The sequence below is a fragment of the Thalia democratica genome, chromosome 9 (assembly GCF_965202585.1).
Source record: "Thalia democratica chromosome 9, ktThaDemo2.hap1.1, whole genome shotgun sequence".
NCBI classification, from domain to species: Eukaryota; Metazoa; Chordata; class Thaliacea; order Salpida; family Salpidae; genus Thalia; species Thalia democratica.
This window is the reverse complement of record NC_139173.1, coordinates 25,950,038-25,966,467: the sequence shown is the minus strand read 5'-3', so window position 1 is coordinate 25,966,467 and position 16,430 is coordinate 25,950,038. Positions and strand designations below refer to the sequence as shown.

Here is a 16,430-nt window from a genome sequence, read left to right as displayed (position 1 = left end):
GAAACTTTTAACTGGAAAATAATGCAATTAAGTTTTTTTTCAAACTTTGTTTTGTCACTTCTCATAAACTTAAAGTCAGTCGAAACAACATAGAACAACTTATTACTTTCTTGACACATATTTTGAAACAACAACAGTACTGTCTTTTAAAGTTTACGATTGAAGTGTTTACCACGTTAAACATGTGTTTTAACTGCTTTACTGCTAATAGTAATTTCCTAGTTTACTCAACCTAGATTAATCATAATGTTCTGTACCATTGATTTCATTGACTAAATGTTTTGCTTTTCAAAATTCGTAACTAGTTATCTCTAACTTACTGTCAATGTAGTTGAAAACACAACTTAGGATAAGTTACATTTTATTCTCGGATGTCGTTAAGAACATAGCTGTTGTAGCAATAACATATAAACTTGAAACAAAGTAACTGTTATCTTATTCAATTATAGACCATATAAAACAAAGTATTTGCTTGATCAAAGTTTTACATTGTTGTTTGCCTATTATGGAACTTGTACTATCACATAATAAGCTGTGAAAAAATGAAGGTTAAAAAAGTTTTGGTTTTGCTTTGTCCAATTTTTTCTTCTTCTTTAGATTTATAAAACTACACAGCTTAAAGCAACAAGTTACAGTAATTTTAGTTTTCTCATGTATAGCGTACATAACAGTAACAAGCAAATAAGTTTTTTACTTCTTTTCTTTGTATCATGTTTCAGCTAATCAAATGGTTTATTTCATATGCTTGACAAGATCTGAAAGCTTAAATCAACTAAGTAGATGTAAGCTTTGTAAAATAAAAGATTTATTTATACAACTTCATCATTTTATTAAGATATTTTGTTGTGTAAATTGTGTACTTGTTAATAGTGTTCTCTTTCTTTTGAACAATCGATGTTGTTTACATTTAAGTGTTACATCAGTTTTGAAATTGTTTCAGTTGTAATTTAATTGTAGTTGAACAGTATTTTTTAAGGACACTAAACATTGTCTGTTATTAACAGTTTAAAACGTTTTCAGTTAATAAGTCAAAGTTTTATTTTTATTTATGTTAAAGCGTACTATTTTCATTGAAAAATATAACTAGTTTTTACAGTGACGTAGGCACAGCTTTTTTAAATAAACTAAAAAACAAATGAAATATTGAATTAAAAAAATTTCCACAAAGTAAGCATGAATGAGAATAAGTTTTGTTTTGAAAAGAAAGTTAAAAGGAAAAAGTCTACGAAAAAGACACTCAAGTTAGTTAAAGCTTTTCACTAAGCACTCATTAATAGTAAGCAATAAAGTAAGGATTAGAGCAGTTATCTAGCTAGAGTTCCCTTCTTAACAGTTGCATAAAAAAAAAGTAAAGTAGAGAAATTGTAGCAAGCTAGGTATTTAATAAATAATGGGTTTATAGTTTGGAGGGAAATAGTTTTTTGATTCTTTTTCACCACAAAGTTGATTAAGTGTGTGTATTTGTGTTGTTGAGTTTAGTAGTCATTAGTAGCTTGTGTAATTAATTGGTGATCCACCTAATCTTTAGATTCAAAAAGTACATAGCTTAAAACAAACAAGTACAGTCGTTTTAAGTTGTCTCAAACATAGTTTAAAAAAGAGTTACAAAAAATGGTAACAAGCTGTTCTTTTTTACCTTTGAATCATTTCGTAATTTGTCATAGCCACAGAAAAAAATGAGTCCAACAAAACAAGTATGAGCTTTGTAAAGAGAAAGATTATTTCAATTGTATGTTTGTTTTAAACAATCACTGTTGTTTACATTAATTTGATTGTTCAACTTTTAAACAGATCTTTATTGTTTCATTTGCATTCTGATAAATAAGACTAATACACTTTTGACAATCAAACCTCCCTTAAATAACTACCATCGAGTATTTTTAATATCAATGCAAAGTAAAGTTTAATATAAGTCTCATTTAATATAATGTCTTATTTAAGCATAAATTTTAATGTAGTGACAGATCATTGTTTTTTTAATTAAACTAACAACAAATATCTATTGAGTGTTTTTAAAACAAGTCTACAAAATAAAACGAATAAGAATGAGTTTTGTTTAAACAATAAGTTAATTGTATTAATAAGTAATGTAAGTAATTGTAATAACTAATGTATTCGTAACTTTTTTAAACTTGTTACATGTCTTCAATTGCAATTAAATTGATAAGAAGAACATGTTCAAAAAGTTAAAGATCGGTTGTGTTACTAATAATCAACAACAACAACTTAAAAATAAAATCAAAACTAAGACTTTGCTTGTTATAAGTGATATGAATTTTTGTTTAATAAGATGATACTTTTTTGTAAGCACTTATTTATTGAACTTTTTAACAGAACTTCAACAAATGAATAAAAGAAAGTCTTTTGTATAAAACGTATTCAGATGAAAAATCTTACGGACAACATAATCAAGTTAGCTAAACCTCTTTTACAAAGCATTTGATTACAAGCACTACTACTGTTTTTATCATATTAGACTAATGCAATGCTTTTTATACAACATAACGAGTTACAAATTTATAAAGCATTTAAAACAATAAAAATAGTGTGTTTATTTAAGTATATGAGTTTTTAATTTACACAAATAAGAATTTATTTGTACTAAGCTTATATTCTTGTACTTTAAGTAAACATGAACAGCTGGTTCTATTCAAATGGTGGTCCTAAAAAGGACCGGTTGTTTAGCGTTTATTTTGAGCTGGTGTATTTGGTAACAGCTTTAGTTCCTTCTGAAACTGCGTGCTTTGACAACTCGCCGGGGAGCAAGAGCCTGACAGCAGTTTGAATTTCGCGGCTGCTAACAGTTGACCTCTTGTTGTAATGAGCCAAACGTGAAGCCTCTGCTGCAATGCGCTCGAAGATGTCGTTGACAAATGAGTTCATGATTCCCATTGCCTTGCGTGAAATTCCGGTGTCGGGGTGCACTTGCTTCAAAACTTTGTACACGTAGATGCCAAAGCTTTCTTTGTTCCTCCTCCTTCGCTTCTTCTTGCCGTCGACCGGAGCGGTCTTGGCTACTGACTTCTTCGCGCCTTTGGTTGCTGTCATGATGATGTGTGGACTTCTGTCTCGGCGCCGGTTTATATGCTGTAAAATTATGCAAATTAGCATAGTTCCGTACGCGAACGATAGCTAGTTTGTCTCACTTCACAATTCTCTCGTTTGTTGTAAATATTTTTGGTGGTCCTGAAAAGGACCTGTTTTTTTTTTAACTTAGGCTGACTTTTTTGAAGCGGTCTTCTTAGGCAATAGTACTGCCTGGATGTTTGGAAGAACTCCACCTTGAGCAATTGTGACGCCGCCGAGAAGTTTGTTCAACTCTTCGTCGTTGCGAATAGCTAGTTGCAAATGGCGAGGAATGATCCTGCTTTTCTTGTTGTCACGAGCAGCGTTACCGGCAAGCTCGAGCACTTCTGCGCTCAAGTACTCGAGAACGGCAGCCAGATAAACTGGAGCACCAGCTCCGACTCTTTGGCTGTAGTTGCCGGTGCGCAACAGGCGGTGCACGCGACCGACTGGAAACTGCAGTCCTGCACGGGAAGACCTGCTCTTCGGCTTAGATTTGAGTTTTGATCCTTTACCACGTCCTGACATTTTGTTGTTCGAATGATTGTGATGATAGCTTGCACAGCTGAATATACAACTCATACCTAACCGCGTCGAACGAAAAACTAATTTGCATATCAGATAGCTAATGCTTAATCTTGTACAACTTTTATATTGAATTAGGTGGTCCTAAAAAGGACCGGGTTTGCTAAAAGCGATTAGCCACCGAAGCCGTACAAGGTTCTTCCTTGACGCTTGAGTGCGTACACGACGTCGAGTGCTGTGACGGTCTTGCGCTTGGCGTGCTCTGTGTATGTTACTGCATCGCGAATAACATTTTCCAAGAAAACTTTCATGACGCCTCTCGTTTCTTCGTAAATCAGTCCCGAGATTCGCTTAACTCCGCCTCGGCGAGCCAAACGGCGGATTGCCGGCTTCGTGATGCCTTGGATGTTATCGCGAAGCACTTTGCGATGGCGCTTAGCACCTCCCTTTCCCAAGCCTTTACCTCCTTTGCCGCGTCCAGACATGTTGTTGAATATACTTATTTCGTCAGTGCGTCGAGTTTATATACAAGCTGTTACGGACGCGTACGGTTACTACTAACTAATTTGCATACTCAAAAAGTCTCTTAACTTACATTTAAGTCAAGTTATTCTCACTGTCAAAGTTTTAAGGTGGCCCTGAAAAGGACCGGTTTTAGCTAACGCTTAAGCTCTTTCGCCACGCATTCTCCTGGCGAGCTGGATGTCTTTGGGCATGATTGTCACACGCTTGGCGTGGATCGCGCAAAGGTTAGTATCTTCGAACAAACCAACGAGGTACGCCTCGCTTGCTTCTTGCAAAGCCATAACGGCACTGCTTTGGAACCTCAAATCAGTTTTGAAGTCTTGAGCTATTTCACGTACCAGACGCTGGAAAGGCAACTTGCGCAAAAGAAGCTCAGTTGACTTCTGGTAGCGTCTGATTTCTCTCAGAGCAACTGTGCCGGGCCTGTAGCGATGAGGCTTCTTCACACCTCCGGTAGCGGGTGCGCTCTTGCGAGCGGCCTTGGTGGCGAGCTGTTTCCTTGGAGCCTTGCCTCCGGTTGACTTACGAGCGGTTTGCTTGGTACGAGCCATTTTGATGATAAAACTGTTTGTTGCAAGACAGTTTATATACTGTTCGCATAGACACGGACGCGAGCGATTCCGCTGTGTAGTCTAATTTGCATATTTTCAACTTAGCATTGTTTTATGCATTTTGAGTTGCCTTATATTTCGTTTGAGTGGTCCTGAAAAGGACCTTGGGTAAAAGAACAACTTATTTTTTGCAGCTCTTCTTCTTGGATGCTTTTTTGGCTGCCGGCTTCTTCTTGGTTACTTTCTTCTTCTTGCTTGCAGCTTTTTTAGATGCTGCCTTCTTAGGAGCGCACTTTTTAGCAGGTCGCTTTTTGGCTGCTGGTTTTTTTGCAGCCTTCTTGGGAGCACACTTCTTTTTTGGTTTTTTAGCTGCGGCCTTCTTTGCTGCTGGCTTTTTAGCTACTTTCTTTGTCCTCTTCTTGGGCCCAGCAGCTGGCATTGGAGCAAGCTTGAACGAGCCAGAAGCGCCTTTTCCAGTAGTCTGGAGAAAAGCACCTTTGGTCACGCCGCTGGTAAGTGCTCTCTTCAAGTGAGAATTGGAAGCTGTGAGGTCAAGCTTGTAGGTGTCCGCGATAAACTTTTGTATCTTCTGGCGGGATGTACCTTTTCGTTCCTTCATTGCTCCAAGGGCAGAGCTAATCATTTCCCTGTAAGTAGGGTGCTCTGCCTTCTTAGCGCTTGGTCTCTTGGAAGACCTGGCTGCGGCTGGCGCTGGTACTGCTGCTACTGCTGTGGTAGACATGATGAATGAATATTAAAGCGACCGAAACGATACTTGCAAGAGTTACTGACTGTGACGAATTGACTGTTGAGCAGTTATGCTTTGCAAGGTACCTTTTACTTCTTAATATAAGCATTAGCATGTTTGTTTAAGACATATATGCTTATAAAAACTTAGTTGTCTTATTACGAATGTTGAAAAAGTTCCAGTAAGAAAGAAACCATATCTAACTTGTTCTAAAAGTAATTTTTTTAAAAGAATTAGTTTGAAAAGTCCAGAAATAACAGCCTGTATCTTACAGCACACCTCTAAATTCATTAAGAAAAACATAAATGAAACAAAACATGTTAACACACTTCCGACTGAGTTTTCCTTTGCCGATCACCTAAAGTAATAAAGTTTTAACAAAGCACAAGGTTTTTTTTACCTCAAACTTAAACAAAATTTCATTATTTCGATTTCATGGAGTTTTGTTAATCGTAAGTTCTATCAAGTATGTTCAAGTTAATTACAGTTTAAACTAATGTGTAAAAAGTAATTCCAAAAGAATAAAAGTGTTCATTTTTTTTAGCTTTACTGCTTATGATTACTCATAATCAATATACTCATAAGCAATGTACTCAAAACTTTTATTAAACAGACAACTAGATAACTTTGTTCTTGCACATACTAGTAACTTACCTTACAACAATGTTTTCCAAACAACCTTTCAAACACGTGCTGTGCAGTAACTATGATGTTACTTGTTTGAAAGTTGTAAACTACATTTAAACACAAATTTTATTTTTCAGTGTATATGAAAAACTAGATTTACAGGTAAGCAGTTTAACATTCAATTAGTGTTTCAAACAACTGATTCAAGCTGTTATACAGTTTAAAAAATAACTGATGCAATTTTGCTCGTTAAACTTAAACCTTGATCAAACTAAGAACTTTAACTTTGCAGATTTCAACCGAATAAAGTGTGCTGTTAAAAGTGAACAAATGGATTTGGTTGTAAGTTTTTCAAACAAAATAAAGATAATTAAATTCAAAGAAGTAAATAAGTCGAAAAAGCTTATGAACACTAGCACTAAATTTGAACAAAAGCTGATATCTTTTGGACGAAAAATTTTACGTAAAAAAAAAGGTTGGTTTATTTTTTAAGCAGCATTATATACAAAATAAAATCGAGTAAGAAAATCGAAATGAAAAAGTTTTGAAATAAGATTGACAAACTTAGTGTTTGAATAAAGCTTTGTTTACAATTAGCACTCATAACCTTTCAATCTATCTTTGAAACTTTTAACTGGAAAATAATGCAATTAAGTTTTTTTTCAAACTTTGTTTTGTCACTTCTCATAAACTTAAAGTCAGTCGAAACAACATAGAACAACTTATTACTTTCTTGACACATATTTTGAAACAACAACAGTACTGTCTTTTAAAGTTTACGATTGAAGTGTTTACCACGTTAAACATGTGTTTTAACTGCTTTACTGCTAATAGTAATTTCCTAGTTTACTCAACCTAGATTAATCATAATGTTCTGTACCATTGATTTCATTGACTAAATGTTTTGCTTTTCAAAATTCGTAACTAGTTATCTCTAACTTACTGTCAATGTAGTTGAAAACACAACTTAGGATAAGTTACATTTTATTCTCGGATGTCGTTAAGAACATAGCTGTTGTAGCAATAACATATAAACTTGAAACAAAGTAACTGTTATCTTATTCAATTATAGACCATATAAAACAAAGTATTTGCTTGATCAAAGTTTTACATTGTTGTTTGCCTATTATGGAACTTGTACTATCACATAATAAGCTGTGAAAAAATGAAGGTTAAAAAAGTTTTGGTTTTGCTTTGTCCAATTTTTTCTTCTTCTTTAGATTTATAAAACTACACAGCTTAAAGCAACAAGTTACAGTAATTTTAGTTTTCTCATGTATAGCGTACATAACAGTAACAAGCAAATAAGTTTTTTACTTCTTTTCTTTGTATCATGTTTCAGCTAATCAAATGGTTTATTTCATATGCTTGACAAGATCTGAAAGCTTAAATCAACTAAGTAGATGTAAGCTTTGTAAAATAAAAGATTTATTTATACAAGTTCATCATTTTATTAAGATATTTTGTTGTGTAAATTGTGTACTTGTTAATAGTGTTCTCTTTCTTTTGAACAATCGATGTTGTTTACATTTAAGTGTTACATCAGTTTTGAAATTGTTTCAGTTGTAATTTAATTGTAGTTGAACAGTATTTTTTAAGGACACTAAACATTGTCTGTTATTAACAGTTTAAAACGTTTTCAGTTAATAAGTCAAAGTTTTATTTTTATTTATGTTAAAGCGTACTATTTTCATTGAAAAATATAACTAGTTTTTACAGTGACGTAGGCACAGCTTTTTTAAATAAACTAAAAAACAAATGAAATATTGAATTAAAAAAATTTCCACAAAGTAAGCATGAATGAGAATAAGTTTTGTTTTGAAAAGAAAGTTAAAAGGAAAAAGTCTACGAAAAAGACACTCAAGTTAGTTAAAGCTTTTCACTAAGCACTCATTAATAGTAAGCAATAAAGTAAGGATTAGAGCAGTTATCTAGCTAGAGTTCCCTTCTTAACAGTTGCATAAAAAAAAAGTAAAGTAGAGAAATTGTAGCAAGCTAGGTATTTAATAAATAATGGGTTTATAGTTTGGAGGGAAATAGTTTTTTGATTCTTTTTCACCACAAAGTTGATTAAGTGTGTGTATTTGTGTTGTTGAGTTTAGTAGTCATTAGTAGCTTGTGTAATTAATTGGTGATCCACCTAATCTTTAGATTCAAAAAGTACATAGCTTAAAACAAACAAGTACAGTCGTTTTAAGTTGTCTCAAACATAGTTTAAAAAAGAGTTACAAAAAATGGTAACAAGCTGTTCTTTTTTACCTTTGAATCATTTCGTAATTTGTCATAGCCACAGAAAAAAATGAGTCCAACAAAACAAGTATGAGCTTTGTAAAGAGAAAGATTATTTCAATTGTATGTTTGTTTTAAACAATCACTGTTGTTTACATTAATTTGATTGTTCAACTTTTAAACAGATCTTTATTGTTTCATTTGCATTCTGATAAATAAGACTAATACACTTTTGACAATCAAACCTCCCTTAAATAACTACCATCGAGTATTTTTAATATCAATGCAAAGTAAAGTTTAATATAAGTCTCATTTAATATAATGTCTTATTTAAGCATAAATTTTAATGTAGTGACAGATCATTGTTTTTTTAATTAAACTAACAACAAATATCTATTGAGTGTTTTTAAAACAAGTCTACAAAATAAAACGAATAAGAATGAGTTTTGTTTAAACAATAAGTTAATTGTATTAATAAGTAATGTAAGTAATTGTAATAACTAATGTATTCGTAACTTTTTTAAACGTGTTATATGTCTTCAATTGCAATTAAATTGATAAGAAGAACATGTTCAAAAAGTTAAAGATCGGTTGTGTTACTAATAATCAACAACAACAACTTAAAAATAAAATCAAAACTAAGACTTTGCTTGTTATAAGTGATATGAATTTTTGTTTAATAAGATGATACTTTTTTGTAAGCACTTATTTATTGAACTTTTTAACAGAACTTCAACAAATGAATAAAAGAAAGTCTTTTGTATAAAACGTATTCAGATGAAAAATCTTACGGACAACATAATCAAGTTAGCTAAACCTCTTTTACAAAGCATTTGATTACAAGCACTACTACTGTTTTTATCATATTAGACTAATGCAATGCTTTTTATACAACATAACGAGTTACAAATTTATAAAGCATTTAAAACAATAAAAATAGTGTGTTTATTTAAGTATATGAGTTTTTAATTTACACAAATAAGAATTTATTTGTACTAAGCTTATATTCTTGTACTTTAAGTAAACATGAACAGCTGGTTCTATTCAAATGGTGGTCCTAAAAAGGACCGGTTGTTTAGCGTTTATTTTGAGCTGGTGTATTTGGTAACAGCTTTAGTTCCTTCTGAAACTGCGTGCTTTGACAACTCGCCGGGGAGCAAGAGCCTGACAGCAGTTTGAATTTCGCGGCTGCTAACAGTTGACCTCTTGTTGTAATGAGCCAAACGTGAAGCCTCTGCTGCAATGCGCTCGAAGATGTCGTTGACAAATGAGTTCATGATTCCCATCGCCTTGCTGGAAATTCCGGTGTCGGGGTGCACTTGCTTCAAAACTTTGTACACGTAGATGCCAAAGCTTTCTTTGTTCCTCCTCCTTCGCTTCTTCTTGCCGTCGACCGGAGCGGTCTTGGCTACTGACTTCTTCGCGCCTTTGGTTGCTGTCATGATGATGTGTGGACTTCTGTCTCGGCGCCGGTTTATATGCTGTAAAATTATGCAAATTAGCATAGTTCCGTACGCGAACGATAGCTGGTTTCTCTCACTTCACAATTCTCTCGTTTGTTGTAAATATTTTTGGTGGTCCTGAAAAGGACCTGGTTTTTTTCTAACTTAGGCTGACTTTTTTGAAGCGGTCTTCTTAGGCAATAGTACTGCCTGGATGTTTGGAAGAACACCACCTTGAGCAATTGTGACGCCTCCGAGAAGTTTGTTCAACTCTTCGTCGTTGCGAATAGCTAGTTGCAAATGGCGAGGAATGATCCTGCTTTTCTTGTTGTCACGAGCAGCGTTACCGGCAAGCTCGAGCACTTCTGCGCTCAAGTACTCGAGAACGGCAGCCAGATAAACTGGAGCACCAGCTCCGACTCTTTGGCTGTAGTTGCCGGTGCGCAACAGGCGGTGCACGCGACCGACTGGAAACTGCAGTCCTGCACGGGAAGACCTGCTCTTCGGCTTAGATTTGAGTTTTGATCCTTTACCACGTCCTGACATTTTGTTGTTCGAATGATTGTGATGATAGCTTGCACAGCTGAATATACAACTCATACCTAACCGCGTCGAACGAAAAACTAATTTGCATATCAGATAGCTAATGCTTAATCTTGTAAAACTTTTATATTGAATTAGGTGGTCCTAAAAAGGACCGGGTTTGCTAAAAGCGATTAGCCACCGAAGCCGTACAAGGTTCTTCCTTGACGCTTGAGTGCGTACACGACGTCGAGTGCTGTGACGGTCTTGCGCTTGGCGTGCTCTGTGTATGTTACTGCATCGCGAATAACATTTTCCAAGAAAACTTTCATGACGCCTCTCGTTTCTTCGTAAATCAGTCCCGAGATTCGCTTAACTCCGCCTCGGCGAGCCAAACGGCGGATTGCCGGCTTCGTGATGCCTTGGATGTTATCGCGAAGTACTTTGCGATGGCGCTTAGCGCCTCCCTTTCCCAAGCCTTTACCTCCTTTGCCGCGTCCAGACATGTTGTTGAATATACTTATTTCGTCAGTGCGTCGAGTTTATATACAAGCTGTTACGGACGCGTACGGTTACTACTAACTAATTTGCATACTCCAAAAAGTCTCTTAACTTACATTTTTTCGTTTGGTTAAGTTTTTCTCACTGTCAAAGTTTTAAGGTGGCCCTGAAAAGGACCGGTTTTAGCTAACGCTTAAGCTCTTTCGCCACGCATTCTCCTGGCGAGCTGGATGTCTTTGGGCATGATTGTCACACGCTTGGCGTGGATCGCGCAAAGGTTAGTATCTTCGAACAAACCAACGAGGTACGCCTCGCTTGCTTCTTGCAAAGCCATAACGGCACTGCTTTGGAACCTCAAGTCAGTTTTGAAGTCTTGAGCTATTTCGCGTACCAGACGCTGGAAAGGCAACTTGCGCAAAAGAAGCTCAGTTGACTTCTGGTAGCGTCTGATTTCTCTCAGAGCAACTGTGCCGGGCCTGTAGCGATGAAGCTTCTTCACACCTCCGGTAGCGGGTGCGCTCTTGCGAGCGGCCTTGGTGGCGAGCTGTTTCCTTGGAGCCTTGCCTCCGGTTGACTTACGAGCGGTTTGCTTGGTACGAGCCATTTTGATGATAAAACTGTTTGTTGCAAGACAGTTTATATACTGTTCGCATAGACACGGACGCGAGCGATTCCGCTGTGTAGTCTAATTTGCATATTTTCAACTTAGCATTGTTTTATGCATTTTGAGTTATATTTTGTTTGAGTGGTCCTGAAAAGGACCTTGGGTAAAAGAACAACTTATTTTTTGCAGCTCTTCTTCTTGGATGCTTTTTTGGCTGCCGGCTTCTTCTTGGTTACTTTCTTCTTCTTGCTTGCAGCTTTTTTAGATGCTGCCTTCTTAGGAGCGCACTTTTTAGCAGGTCGCTTTTTGGCTGCTGGTTTTTTTGCAGCCTTCTTGGGAGCACACTTCTTTTTTGGTTTTTTAGCTGGGGCCTTCTTTGCTGCTGGCTTTTTAGCTACTTTCTTTGTCCTCTTCTTGGGCCCAGCAGCTGGCATTGGAGCAAGCTTGAACGAGCCAGAAGCGCCTTTTCCAGTAGTCTGGAGAAAAGCACCTTTGGTCACGCCGCTGGTAAGTGCTCTCTTCAAGTGAGAATTGGAAGCTGTGAGGTCAAGCTTGTAGGTGTCCGCGATATACTTTTGTATCTTCTGGCGGGATGTACCTTTTCGTTCCTTCATTGCTCCAAGGGCAGAGCTAATCATTTCCCTGTAAGTAGGGTGCTCTGCCTTCTTGGCGCTTGGTCTCTTGGAAGACCTGGCTGCGGCTGGCGCTGGTACTGCTGCTACTGCTGTGGTAGACATGATGAATGAATTTTAAAGCGACCAAAACGATACTTGCAAGAGTAACTGACTGTGACGAATTGACTGTTGAGCAGTTATGCTTTGCAAGGTATTTTTACTTCTTAATATAAGCATTAGCATGTTTGTTTAATACATATATGCTTATAAAAACTTAGTTGTCTTATTACGAATGTTGAAAAAGTTCCAGTAAGAAAGAAACCACATCTAACTTGTTCTAAAAGTAATTTTTTTAAAAGCATTAGTTTGAAAAGTCCAGAAATAACAGCCTGTATCTTACAGCACACCTCTAAATACATTAAGAAAAACATAAATGAAACAAAACATGTTAACACACTTCCGACTGAGTTTTCCTTTGCCGCTCACCTAAAGTAATAAAGTTTTAACAAAGCACAAGGTTTTTTTTACCTCAAACTTAAACAAAATTTCATTATTTCGATTTCATGGAGTTTTGTTAATCGTAATTTCTATCAAGTATGTTCAAGTTAATTACAGTTTAAACTAATGTGTAAAAAGTAATTCCAAAGGAATAAAAGATTTCATTTTGTTTAGCTTTACTAGTTATGATTACTCATAATCAATATACTCATAAGCAATGTACTCAAAACTATTATTAAACAGACAACTAGATAACTTTGTTCTTGCACATACTAGTAACTTACCTTACAACAATGTTTTCCAAACAACCTTTCAAAAACGTGCTGTACAGTAACTATGATGATACTTGTTTAAAGTTGTAAACTACATTTAAACAAAAATTTTATTTTTCAGTGTATATGAAAAACTAGTTTAACAGGTAAGTAGTTTAACATTCAATTAGTGTTTCAAACAACTGATTCAAGCTGTTATACAGTTTAAAAAATAACTGATGCAATTTTGCTCGTTAAACTTAAACCTTGATCAAACTAAGAACTTTAACTTTGCAGATTTCAACCGAATAAAGTGTGCTGATAAAAGTGAACAAATGGATTTGGTTGTAAATTTTTCAAACAAAATAAAGTTAATTAAATTCAAAGAAGTAAATAAGTCGAAAAAGCTTATGAACACTAGCACTAAATTTGAACTTAAACAAAAGCTGATATCTTTTGAATGAAAAATTTTACGTAAAAAAAGAGGTTGGTTTATTTTTTAAGCAGCATTATATACAAAATAAAATCGAGTAAGAAAATCGAAATGAAAAAGTTTTGAAATAAGATTGACAAACTTAGTGTTTGTATAAAGCTTTGTTTACAATCAGCACTCATAACCTTTCAATCTATCTTTGAAACTTTTTAACTGGAAAATAATGCAACTAAGTTTTTTTTTTAAACTTTGTTTTGTCACTTCTCATAAAGTTTTAAAGTCAGTCGAAACAACATAGAACAACTTGTTACTTTCTTGACACATATTTTGAAACAACAACAGTACTGTTTTTTAAAGTTTACGATTCAAGTGTTTACCAAGTTAAACATGTGTTTTAACTGCTTTACTGCTAATAGTAATTTCCTAGTTTACTCAACCTAGATTAATCATAATGTTCTGTACCATTGATTTCATTGACTAAATGTTTTGCTTTTCAAAATTCGTAACTAGTTATCTCTAACTTACTGTCAATGTAGTTATTTAGGATAAGTTACATTTTATTCTCGGATGTCGTTAAGAACATAGATGTTGTAGCAATAACATATAAACTTGAAACAAAGTAACTGTTATCTTATTCAATTATAGACCATATAAAACAAAGTATTTGCTTGATTCAAAGTTTTACATTGTTGTTTGCCTATTATGGAACTTGTACTATCACATAATAAGCTGTGAAAAAATGAAGGTTAAAAAAGTTTTGGTTTTGCTTTGTCCAATTTTTTCTTCTTCTTTAGATTTATAAAACTACACAGCTTAAAGCAACAAGTTACAGTGATTTTAGTTTACTTATGTATAGCGTACATAACAGTAACAAGCAAATAAGTTTTTTACTTCTTTTCTTTGTATCATGTTTCAGCTAATCAAATGGTTTATTTCATATGCTTGACAAGATCAGAAAGCTTAAATCAACTAAGTAGATGTAAGCTTTGTAAAATAAAAGATTTATTTATACAACTTCATCATTTTATTAAGATATTTTGTTGTGTAAATTGTGTACTTGTTAATAGTGTTCTCTTTCTTTTGAACAATCGATGTTGTTTACATTTAAGTGTTACATCAGTTTTGAAATTGTTTCAGTTGTAATTTAATTGTAATTGAACAGTATTTTTTAAGGACACTAAACATTGTCTGTTATTAACAGTTTAAAACGTTTTCAGTTAATAAGTCAAAGTTTTATTTTTATTTATGTTAAAGCGTACTATTTTCATTGAAAAATATAACTAGTTTTTACAGTGACGTAGGCACAGCTTTTTTAAATAAACTAAAAAACAAATGAAATATTGAATTAAAAAAGTTTCCACAAAGTAAGCATGAATGAGAATAAGTTTTGTTTTGAAAAGAAAGTTAAAAGGAAAAAGTCTACGAAAAAGACACTCAAGTTAGTTAAAGCTTTTCACTAAGCACTCATTAATAGTAAGCAATAAAGTAAGGATTAGAGCAGTTATCTAGCTAGAGTTCCCTTCTTAACAGTTGCATAAAAAAAAGTAAAGTAGAGAAATTGTAGCAAGCTAGGTATTTAATTAATAATGAGTTTATAGTTTGGAGGGAAATAGTTTTTTGATTCTTTTTCACCACAAAGTTGATTAAGTGTGTGTATTTGTGTTGTTGAGTTTAGTAGTCATTAGTAGCTTGTGTAATTAATTGGTGATCCACCTAATCTTTAGATTCAAAAAGTACATAGCTTAAAACAAACAAGTACAGTCGTTTTAAGTTGTCTCAAACATAGTTTAAAAAAGAGTTACAAAAAATGGTAACAAGCTGTTCTTTTTTGCCTTTGAATCATTTCGTAATTTGTCATAGCCACAGAAAAAAATGAGTCCAACAAAACAAGTATGAGCTTTGTAAAGAGAAAGATTATTTCAATTGTATGTTTGTTTTAAACAACCACTGTTGTTTACATTAATTTGATTGTTCAACTTTTAAACAGATCTTTATTGTTTCATTTGCATTCTGATAAATAAGACTAATACACTTTTGACAATCAAACCTCCGTTAAATAACTACCATTGAGTATTTTTAATATCAATGCAAAGTAAAGTTTAATATAAGTCTCATTTAATATAATGTCTTATTTAAGCATAAATTTTTATGTAGTGACAGATCATTGTTTTTTTAATTAAACTAACAACAAATATCTATTGAGTGTTTTTAAAACAAGTCTACAAAATAAAACGAATAAGAATGAGTTTTGTTTAAACAATAAGTTAATTGTATTAATAAGTAATGTAAGTAATAATAATAAGTAATGTATTCGTAACTTTTTTAAACGTGTTACATGTCTTCAATTGCAATTAAATTGATAAGAAGAACATGTTCAAAAAGTTAAAGCTCGGTTGTGTTACTAATAATCAACAACAACAACTTAAAATAAAGTCAAAACTAAGACTTTGCTTGTTATAAGTGATATGAATTTTTGTTTAATAAGATGATACTTTTTTGTAAGCACTTATTTATTGAACTTTTTAACAGAACTTCAACAAATGAATAAAAGAAAGTCTTTTGTATAAAACGTATTCAGATGAAAAATCTTACGGACAACATAATCAAGTTAGCTAAACCTCTTTTACAAAGCATTTGATTACAAGCACTACTACTGTTTTTATCATATTAGACTAATGCAATGCTTTTTATACAACATAACGAGTTACAAATTTATAAAGCATTTAAAACAATAAAAATAGTGTGTTTATTTAAGTATTTGAATTTTTTATTTACACAAATAAGAACTTATTTGTACTAAGCTTATATTCTTGTACTTTAAGTGAGCATGAACAGCTGGTTCTATTCTAATGGTGGTCCTAAAAAGGACCGGTTGTTGAGCGTTTATTTTGAGCTGGTGTATTTGGTAACAGCTTTAGTTCCTTCTGAAACTGCGTGCTTTGACAACTCGCCGGGGAGTAAGAGCCTGACAGCAGTTTGAATTTCGCGGCTGCTAACAGTTGACCTCTTGTTGTAATGAGCCAAACGTGAAGCCTCTGCTGCAATGCGCTCGAAGATGTCGTTGACAAAAGAGTTCATGATTCCCATCGCCTTGCTGGAAATTCCGGTGTCGGGGTGCACTTGCTTCAAAACTTTGTACACATAGATGCCAAAGCTTTCTTTGTTCCTCCTCCTTCGCTTCTTCTTGCCGTCGACCGGAGCGGTCTTGGCTACTGACTTCTTCGCGCCTTTGGTTGCTGTCATGATGATGTGTGGACTTCTGTCTCGGCGCCGGTTTATATGCTGTAAAATTAT

General features: G+C 34.0%; 9 protein-coding genes across 9 annotated transcripts; all 9 read right to left on the bottom strand.

Moving 5' to 3' along the window:
- Window positions 1–2,688: 2,688 nt before the first annotated feature.
- Window positions 2,689–3,048, bottom strand: LOC145845086 (histone H2B 1/2-like). Its single transcript, XM_082952509.1, has one exon. The coding sequence runs from the start codon at window positions 3,046–3,048 to the stop codon at window positions 2,689–2,691; it is 360 nt and encodes a 119-aa protein (XP_082808635.1).
- A 165-nt stretch (window positions 3,049–3,213) lies between these two features.
- LOC145844515 (histone H2A) lies at window positions 3,214–3,594 on the bottom strand. The gene has a single exon (XM_082951913.1). It carries the CDS (start codon window positions 3,592–3,594, stop codon window positions 3,214–3,216), a length of 381 nt encoding a protein of 126 aa, XP_082808039.1.
- Window positions 3,595–3,764: 170 nt separating this feature from the next.
- Window positions 3,765–4,076, bottom strand: LOC145844545 (histone H4-like). Its single transcript, XM_082951943.1, has one exon. It carries the CDS (start codon window positions 4,074–4,076, stop codon window positions 3,765–3,767), a length of 312 nt encoding a protein of 103 aa, XP_082808069.1.
- A 180-nt stretch (window positions 4,077–4,256) lies between these two features.
- On the bottom strand, window positions 4,257–4,667 carry LOC145845085 (histone H3). The gene has a single exon (XM_082952508.1). It carries the CDS (start codon window positions 4,665–4,667, stop codon window positions 4,257–4,259), a length of 411 nt encoding a protein of 136 aa, XP_082808634.1.
- A 4,686-nt stretch (window positions 4,668–9,353) lies between these two features.
- On the bottom strand, window positions 9,354–9,713 carry LOC145845084 (histone H2B 1/2-like). The gene has a single exon (XM_082952507.1). The coding sequence runs from the start codon at window positions 9,711–9,713 to the stop codon at window positions 9,354–9,356; it is 360 nt and encodes a 119-aa protein (XP_082808633.1).
- A 165-nt stretch (window positions 9,714–9,878) lies between these two features.
- LOC145844563 (histone H2A) lies at window positions 9,879–10,259 on the bottom strand. The gene has a single exon (XM_082951960.1). It carries the CDS (start codon window positions 10,257–10,259, stop codon window positions 9,879–9,881), a length of 381 nt encoding a protein of 126 aa, XP_082808086.1.
- A 170-nt stretch (window positions 10,260–10,429) lies between these two features.
- Window positions 10,430–10,741, bottom strand: LOC145844546 (histone H4-like). The gene has a single exon (XM_082951944.1). The coding sequence runs from the start codon at window positions 10,739–10,741 to the stop codon at window positions 10,430–10,432; it is 312 nt and encodes a 103-aa protein (XP_082808070.1).
- A 188-nt stretch (window positions 10,742–10,929) lies between these two features.
- Window positions 10,930–11,340, bottom strand: LOC145845083 (histone H3-like). Its single transcript, XM_082952506.1, has one exon. It carries the CDS (start codon window positions 11,338–11,340, stop codon window positions 10,930–10,932), a length of 411 nt encoding a protein of 136 aa, XP_082808632.1.
- A 4,679-nt stretch (window positions 11,341–16,019) lies between these two features.
- On the bottom strand, window positions 16,020–16,379 carry LOC145845082 (histone H2B 1/2-like). Its single transcript, XM_082952505.1, has one exon. The coding sequence runs from the start codon at window positions 16,377–16,379 to the stop codon at window positions 16,020–16,022; it is 360 nt and encodes a 119-aa protein (XP_082808631.1).
- Between the last annotated feature and the right edge of the window lie 51 nt (window positions 16,380–16,430).